At 45.0% G+C, this 9,385-nt stretch overlaps 1 protein-coding gene across 1 annotated transcript; it reads left to right on the plus strand.

Moving 5' to 3' along the window:
* Positions 1 to 1,482: 1,482 nt before the first annotated feature.
* Positions 1,483 to 9,383, plus strand: LOC102203085 (extracellular calcium-sensing receptor-like; the record flags this gene model as incomplete). Its single annotated transcript, XM_005739415.1, has 7 exons — positions 1,483 to 1,494; positions 7,103 to 7,257; positions 7,531 to 7,825; positions 7,988 to 8,074; positions 8,308 to 8,577; positions 8,786 to 8,992; positions 9,078 to 9,383. Coding segments are annotated over 7 exons (1,332 nt in total), but the record flags the coding sequence as incomplete, so codon positions are not given.
* Positions 9,384 to 9,385: the final 2 nt, after the last annotated feature.

Raw genomic sequence — 9,385 nt, forward strand, 5'->3', positions numbered from 1 at the left:
GGTGGAGCGGGAAGAGGGAGGCAGCTGGAGATGGGGAGGGAAGGAAGGGAGGGGCAGGTAACCCCTCCCTGGGGCCAGCTCCCTCGCTGACCCCAGTAGGCACTCCCACACTCCGCGACCCGCCAGGGAAGCATTGACTTTTTGACACTCCCCTTTAAAATTAAGCTATTAACCTCCTAAGACCCAAACTCTTTCACGACATGCATTTTTAATTTCTCTTTGCTATTTGGGCTGATAGTACGGTGGCTGGGAAGTGCAAAGCACAAGAAATTAAAAATCTGCAACAAATTAAAAAACGGCAACAAATTTAAAAAACGCAACAAATTAAAAATCCACAACAAATAAAAAAATGCAAAAAATTAAAAATCCGCAACAAATTAAAAATCCACAACAAATTTAAAAAATGCAACAAATTAAAAATCTTTGACGGAAAAGGATTGTTTGAAATAGGGATTCGGGATGTCAACAAACGTCGAGAAACTCACCCTTCACAGCGCTTCCGTATTACCCTGACAGTGCTCGCTGCACTACATAGAGAACCGGAAAATGTTTTGCCCGTTTTGTGGCGTTAGCTTCAGCCTCTTCACCCCTTTTTGTGCTTCCTGTGGACGGTCTCTGGAGCTTTTGCGGGACACAGACCAGGCAGAAGGGTCAGACAACCTACAGTACTGCATTAAATATTTCAACGAAGGTCACTCATATAGTGTAATCGTGGACATGATGTTAAGTTTGCATGGTGTAAAGATGAGTTTAAGGAGTCTTAAAAGTAAACTCAATAACTTTACCGAAGAAAACATTTTTTCCAGAACAACGATCATTAACGCAATCAGAGCGGAGCTTCAAGGACCTGGGCGATTGTTTGGGTATCGAACAATGTGGCAGGTACTTAAACAAAAGCATCATCTTAAAGTGAAGAGGGATGATGTGATGAAAATACTCCGGGAGCTTAATCCTCATGGATGCCAGATGAGAACACGCAGAAGATTCATTAGGAGAACCTATCATTCGCTGCGACCCAACTACATGTGGCATGCTGATGGTTATGACAAGCTCAAACCATTCGGTTTGGCCATTTCAGGGTGCATTGATGGATTTTCACGCAAGGTTTTGTGGCTAGAATGTGGACCAACCAATAATAATCCAGTGGTCATAGCTTACTATTAATTGTCATGTGTTGGGAGCCTTGGTGTTGTACCGATGAGACTGAGAACTGACTGTGGGACAGAAAACGGCATTATGACTGCAGTTCAGTGCGCACTACGTCACCATCATGATGACCACTTCAACGGAGAGTCCAGTCACATGTTTGGTTCATCAACGAATAACCAGCGAATTGAGTCCTGGTGGTCCATATATCGAAAAGGAAGGTAAATATAACATTTCATTTTGCCTGATATTTAAAGGTGTAACAAATTTGAATGTTGTGCAAAAGTTGATTTATTGTCAGTCTGCCCCAGGGCAGCTGTGGCTACAACTGTATCTGCCTCCACCAGTGTGTGAATGTGAGAGTGAATGAATAGTGTAATTGTAAAGCACTTTGAGGGCCTCGAAAAGCGCTATATAAATGCAATCCATCATTATTATTCTTATTCTTATTCTTATTTCAGTAATTCAACTTAAAAAGTAAAACCGATATTAAATACTCATTATATGCCAAACTAGACATTTTTAGCCCATTTAGTAATTATGATGATTATGATTTGGAACTTAAGAAAAACCCAACTTCAAAACCAGAATATTGTGAAAAGGTTAAATATTTTAGACTTAAAGTGCCACTCTACTATGAGCTAATTAATTCAAATCATCTGCAAAGGGTTCCTGAGACTCTAAATCGTCTTTCTATTTCAGGAGGACTCACAGGATGGACATGACTGCTGTCCTGACAGTTGTGGGGAAAAAAAACATAATTGACACCCTCCATAAAGAACACCTTAACCCTGATGCACCCGCCAGGGGGAGAGCGGGGGGGTCGGGGGATGCGGGTCCCCCACGGAGGGAGGGAGGAGGTTGGGGTCGCGAGATCCCCCGAGGGGATGGAAGGGAGAGAGAGAGAGAGAGAGGGAGTAGGGAAAGGCGGGGGTCGCGAAATCCCCCGAGGGGATGGGAGGGAGAGAGGGGGGGGGGGGTTGAGAAACACCCCGGCGAAAGCACAGCGTGTTGCGCGGTGAGATGATAAGAGCGTGGATGGCGGGTACTAAGCGTGTTGGGGTTTGGTTACAGAGGTGGTGTCCGGGTGCGTGCTGTACAACAACAACAACAAGGTGCCACGAGAAAGAAGAAGACAAAGAAGACAATGTCACGCACTAGACCGTGGGAGCCAAAGAGCACTAAGGTCGGTACAGGTGGACCACTTTCGCCGGCGGTGTCATCGTCGTCCTCCTCCTCCCGCTCACCATCACCAGCGCATTTGGTGTACGCGGGGTGGGCTACGGTCGCTCCGTTGTTGCGACCGGCCACGTTTCGCTATTGAGGGCTAGGGGTCGAAGAAGACCAAGAGCAGCAGCAGCAGCAACAACAACAGGAGAACTCGGAGGAAGAGGAGGAAGAAGAGGAAGAGGCCGAGGAGGATAACGACTCGACAGCCCGAACGCTCGCAGAGGAGGAGCGCTGCTCGGAGGAGCAGGAGAGCGAAAACGACGAGGTAGCGGACCATGGGTTCCCGGGCGGTGTGCGCAGCCTACACGAGCACGGCCAAGAAATTCGGTTGCAATTATGCCAGGCTGATGGCTCACAAGGCGAGCCAAAAGGCAGAGAGGAAGACGAAGACACAGAAGAAGAAGAAGAAGAAGCAGACAAAGAAGACAAGGAAGACGAAGAAGACGTCAACTGCGGGCGGGGGGTTTCGGAGCTTTGGCGAGAGGACGCCGGCCGTGCTTCAGGTGGCGTTGATGATCTTGGGCGCGATCGCGGGCATGGCGATGTCGGTGAAACTTGCGACACAGATGTAGCCGACGATTATGACAATGATGACAATGAAGAAGAAGACAAAGACTATGAAGACAAAGACTATGAAGAAGAAGAAGACGACGAAGAAGACGACAAAGAGGAGGAAGAAGACGACAACGGCGACGACGACAACGGCGACGACGACAGCGACGACGACAACGGCGACGGCGACGACAACGGCGACGGCGATGACAACGGCGACGACAACAATGACCTCGACCTCCGAGGACGATGCCTCCTCGTTCATGGCCTACTTGAAACCCATGGGCCGCGTCGAGTTCCGAGCCTACGTTGGGCTGCTCATGCTCGCCGGCGTGTACAGGTCCCGGGCAGAGGCCTGCGAGAGCCTGTGGGACGCCGAGAGCGGCAGGTCCGTGTTCAGAGCCACGATGCCGACCAGACGAGCCAGGTTAGGCGGCGGCGATAGCTACGACAAACTGGCCCCCATCAAAGCCATGTGGGACGAGTGGTGCGCGAGGTTGCCCGCCATGTACCGCCCGGGACCGGAGGTCACCGTCGACGAGAGACTGGTGCCGTTCAGAGGTACGTGGTGTGTGTGTGTGTTGCGTGCGGATGAGAGGAGGAAGAGGAGCAGGAACGACGACAACACTAGCTTTCTGCTATTGTCGTTGTCGGGTTCTGCATTTGTGCTTTTACGTGACCTTATCTTCCACGCTTGCACGTGTGTTCTCTCTCAAACTCACGTCTCTCTCCCTCTCTCTCCCACTCTCCCTCGCCCTCTCGTCTGGTATTGTCATTGTTGGATTCTGCGTTTGTGCTTTTACGTGACTTTATCTTCCATGCTTGCAAGTGTGCTCTTTTTCAAACTCATGTCTCTCTCTCCCTCGCCATCAGGAAGGTGTCTGTTCAGACAGTACATGCCCAGCAAACCAGCCAGGTACGGGATCAAGATATGGGTGGCATGCGATGCGTGTTCCAACTACACGTGGAAGATGCAAGTCTACACCGGCAAGCGCGGCAAGCCAGACAAGCGCGGCCCTCCCGAAAAGCACCTGTCCACTTGAGTGGTCGTGGACCTCACCGAGGGATTGACGCCGGGACGCAACGTCACATGCGACAACTTTTTCACCTCGCGCGAGCTTGCCGACAGGCTCCATCGCGAAAGAGGCCACACCGCGTGCTGGGCACTCTGCGATCAAACAGACCCGAGATCCCCAGAGAGCTGCGCTGCGTCAAGGGCAGGGCCGTGGGCTCTGTCGAATCCGTAGTACTTGGTGGCTCCGTGGGACGAGGAGGAGGAGGGAGAGGGCCCGACACGATCATCCTCTCCTACGTGGCCAAGAAGAACAAGAACGTGCTGCTCCTCACCACAGCTACTCGCTACCAACAACACCACCACTCCGGCCCCAGCCTAGCCGCCGCATCAGCAGCAGCAGCAGCAGCAACAGCAGCAGAAGCAGCGGCGGCAGTGCAAAACCGCCCTTGGTGCTGCATTACAACCACACCAAGGGAGGCGTCGACAACCTGGACAAGGTCGTGAGCACGTACAGCTACAGGAGAAAGACCTGCAGGTGGTCGACGTCGCGGCCTACAACGCATTCGTGTTTTGGAGGGAAATTCACCCTGACTGGATGGCGGGCAAGCTCAACAAACGACGGCTCTTCCTCGAGCGACTGGGCAAAGCGCTCGAGCTCCCCATGCTCGAAGCCAGGGCGTTAGCGCGAGGAGGAGGAGGAGGAGGAGTTGTTTGCAAAACTTGTGCATATGGTTTTAAAATTGAAAATTTATATTTGCATTTAAAGATATGAAATATGATTCAATAAACATGTTTGTAGTTGTTACAGTAAAAATTACAACTTTTTCTACTCAGACTTTATGTTTTTTCTCTGATTTTAGATTAATTGTGTTAATACAGTATGTCAAAATCAAAACATAACTGTAAATTCAGAAATGTGAGGTTGTGCTGAAAAGGATGATACCAAACAAGGCAAAGTAAATGGTATTTAAAGGTGAAATGTAGAGGAAACATCAAAAGTAGTCTAAAATGGCCAATTATACCCTGGAACCCAGACAACCCGTTCTCACTCCCAAAGCGTAACATTTTACGCTAGGTGACAAATCGTCACCATATTACGTTACATTTTACGCTAGGTAACAAATCGTCACCATATTACGTTTTCGGCTACCCACCACGTTCCTAAATGACGACCTCGGAAAAAAGAGGAAATATGAGAACCGTCTGGACTGAATCTACACGTGTTTGCTCTTTTTCTTCAAATCGCTTAGAAACACGCTATTTAACATCATTACAGTCCTGGATAAGGTCAGGAATAAGGTTATGGTCAGGGCTAGGGATAAGGTTAGGTTTAGGGCTGGAATACAGGGCTGGAACATCTATTACTGCGGGAGCGTCATTGCACTGGATTCCAGCCATCACCCGCCGCGTACCATAAGAACGCCGAAGGTCTCCTTTCGCGTTCCTCAGGTATGCCGCGGGACGTGACAAAACGTCGACATGTTACGCCTCGGAAGTGAGAACGGGCTGACCCAGAGGGTTAAACAGTTTTTTAAAAGTAACGCAATAGTTACTTTTCAAGTAATTAATTACTTTTAGAATCTTTTAACTCAGTTACTAACTCACTTACTTTTTTGAAGAAGTAACTAGTAACTATAATTAATTACTTTTTCAAAGTAACTTGCCCAACACTGCTTGTAACACTGTGGTACAAAGAACTGAAGAAGTTTCATCTAATATTAAGAGTTAACAGTTGGATGGAAAAGGAGTGGATTTTGACTTTTTTTCGATAGCTTGCGACGAAAGCACAGATGCATCTGACAACGCTCAATTACTGATTGTTTTTGGAAGAGTGGACAATAAAATGAACATGAGTGAAGAGCTACTTGACCTTCAGAGCCTTAAGGACCAAAAAAGATGAACAGATTTATTTGCTGCTGTTTGTTCTGCTGTAGATGACATAAAACTACCATGGAATAAAGTCACTATTATTCTTAATATTAATAATATTATTATTACGGATGGCGCACCTGCCATGGCTGGTGAGAGAAATTGTTTGCTTAATCAGGTGGTGACTTCCAACTTGCATTGGAGTGGTTTGCAGCCAAGTGTGAAAATCAGCACCCCCAAGTCAGAGACCATAGTTCTCAGCCGGAAAAGGTGGAATGCCAACTCCATCTGGGACAAATTACTACCCCAATCGAAGGGATTTAAATGTCTTAGGGTCTTGTTCACGAGTTTGGGGAAAGTGGAGCATGAGATTCACTGATGGATTTGGGAAACATGTGCAATGATACAGGCACTGTACAGTCTGAGCTAAGATTTTAATTTACAGGTCAATTCAGATTACAACTTAGATTTAGATTACAACTATTCAACTGTGGCCACGAACTCTGGTACTGATCAAATAAGTAAGTTGTTGTCCCTCTCTTTTAAATCAAATATGGACTGGAGTTTTTAATATGATGCTGTTGTACATTCCACGTTAACTTTGCTGTACATGAATAATGTTATGTTATTTTTGTCATTTTTCTTTTGTGACACTTGATATAATAATAATAATGGATTGGATTTATATAGCGCTTTTCAAGGCACCCAAAGCGCTTTACAATACCACTATTCATTCACTCTCACATTCACACACTGGTGGAGGCAAGCTACAGTTGCAGCTACAGCTGCCCTGGGGCAGACTGAAAGAAACGAGGCTGCCGTATCGCGCCATCGGCCCCTTTGGCCAACATCAGTAGGCGGTAGGGTAAAGTGTCTTGCCCAAGGACACAACGACCAGGACAGAGAGCCCAGGGATTAAACCAGCGACCTTCCGGTTACAGATGCGCTTCACAACCCCCTGAGCCACAGTCTCCCCACACAGAAACACCTGTTACTCTGACAATTCTTCAGTGAGTTATTACTGATGACTAATTTACTCACAGAGTGTTCCCTGAGTTTGCCTGGATACAAAGCAATCTCAAATGAAAAGTATACTCCGCCTTCTTCCCTGATGGGTGGTGTGCAAGATTAAACAACACAGTAAGTCAATAAAAGGGAATGGCAAACAATAAAACCTAATGACTGATCTCAACAATTCAGAAAGCTGTCATGTGCTCATCTTTGCGAAACAATTTAGTCGTGGTTGTTTTGCTGTGTTCCTATGTTTTTTCTATTCTATCCACTCCTCAGTTTTCTTTGTCCTGTCAGCTGCAGGGACAGTTTCATCTAAATGAGATGCACAAAACTGGAGATGTGGTTCTGGGTGGACTGTTTCAAGTCCATTTCCTTTCAAGTGTTCCTGATCTGTCTTTTACCTCGCAGCCACAACAGCCTACTTGCCATGGGTAACAAGGACAGGGAAAAAGCAGGAAAAAAATAGAATAAAAAAACTGTCAAACTTAGTGCCAGTATAAATATGTCTTTTGTATCTGAAATAACTACACAATGCGTCTTCTTTTTCATTTTTTTCTTAATATATGTCTTTAATTGTTATTCAGTATCCTTAATTGTTTATAATATTTCTACTTTTTTTACTTTTTCAAAAGGCACTCGTTTACTTGTAATTTAGAACCTGTGTTGTATTATATATATTAGTAATTAAAATTTTCTTGTCTTAGTGTGTATGTCCTAGGATTTAAGTCCGCACAGACCATGGCGTTTGCTATTGATGAGATCAACAGAAACTCAAACCTGCTACCAAATGTGACTCTGGGATACACTCTGTATGATAACTGCCTTGAACTTGGAATTGGATTCCGTGGAGCATTGTCATTAGCCAGTGGTCAAGAGGATCAAATTGTAGTAGATGATACATGTGTTGGAAATCCTCCAGTCATAGGGGTTGTGGGTGATTCGACCTCTACAAATTCTATTGCAATCTCCAACGTCTTAGGCTTGTACAGAGTACCTATGGTAAGTTTTCTGCTTGACCATGTAACAGTTTTCTTGGATTGCGTTGATTTCATTGAAAATGTAAAACCATTTTATGAAATAAAAAATAATGCAGTCATGATGACAAAATTAAGATATCTCTACATGGATAGCTCCCGAATATACAGTCTGTGTCTTTCACAGGTGAGTTATTATGCCACATGTTCCTGCCTGAGTGACCGTCAAAAGTATCCATCCTTCTTTAGAACGATCCCAAGTGATGCTTTCCAGGTGAAAATTTGTCATCAAAATTAAAATGGAAACGCAAAAGTATGTTTCAATATCTGTGTAAAAGAAGAACAAAGAAAGATATGAAAATATTAGAAATAATGATATAATTAGTTTTGAGAATTATGCTCTATTTCCTTTCTGTATTGTGTCAAAGAATAAAGCTAAATTGCAATTCTATTTAAAGTTTTTCTTTTCTTTTCAATGCACTTACACTTTAATCTGTATTCACTTAGGTACGTGCAATGATCCAGATTCTAAAGCATTTTGGCTGGACTTGGGCAGGTCTGCTTGTCAGTGATGATGATTATGGGCTTCATGCAGCCAGATTCTTTCAGTCTGAGCTGAGTGTGTCTGGTGAAGGTTGCCTGGCCTACACTGAGGTTTTACCCTGGGACAAAGACACAGAAGAACTCGGGAGGATTGTTGATGTGATGAAGACCTCTACAGCTCGAGTTGTCATTGTCTTTGAACATCCTAGTCGCATAATACACCTTATAGATGAGGTTTCACTTTAAAACACTTTAATGATTAGTAGTTACAGAGGTCTTCATAATTATATTGTGTAAAACACGTATTACGTATCATTGTCAGTACAGAAATGAGTACAAAAATGTAATAATTCAGAATTAATTTTAAAGATCAAAAACTGTTTCAGTAAAGAAGTTGGACGTTCAGTATTACTTCATAGATTTGGTCTAATCTAATTCACAGGTAGTAAGGCAAAATGTGACAGGTCTACAGTGGATAGCCAGCGTGGCCTTGACAGAATCTGTTGTGCTCCAAACACCTCACTTTATGCCATACCTGTGTGGTATACTTGGTATCACCATTCGTCAAGGAGAAATACCAGGGCTCAGGGATTTTCTGTTGCAAATACATCCTGATCTACATCACAACAGTAGCTATGGAAATAGCATGGTGAGACTTGAACAGTTTTACTGTGTGTGTCACAACAATTATATATTTTCATAATGTATAATAAAAAATTTTCAAAATATTTCAGGTGAATGAGTTTTGGGAATTTACATTTCAGTGCAGATTTGCTCCAGCTCCAGCAGGCTGGCTGGAAGGTGGAGGTGCACAATGCACTGGAAAGGAAGATCTAGGAAATGTGGACAATGAGTACTTGGACATTTCCAACCTACGAACTGAGTATAATGTGTACAAAGCTGTTTATGCACTGGCATATTCCCTTGATGACATGCTGCGGTGCAAGCCAGGAAGCGGGCCTTTCAGTGGGAACAGCTGTGCCTCTTTGCAGTCACTGGAGCCTTGGCAGGTGTGTTATCATTGTACACTCCACCTTTGAAC

Source organism: Pundamilia nyererei, unplaced genomic scaffold (assembly GCF_000239375.1).
Source record: "Pundamilia nyererei isolate P.nyererei 1_Seehausen unplaced genomic scaffold, PunNye1.0 scaffold00091, whole genome shotgun sequence".
Classification (NCBI taxonomy): Eukaryota; Metazoa; Chordata; class Actinopteri; order Cichliformes; family Cichlidae; genus Pundamilia; species Pundamilia nyererei.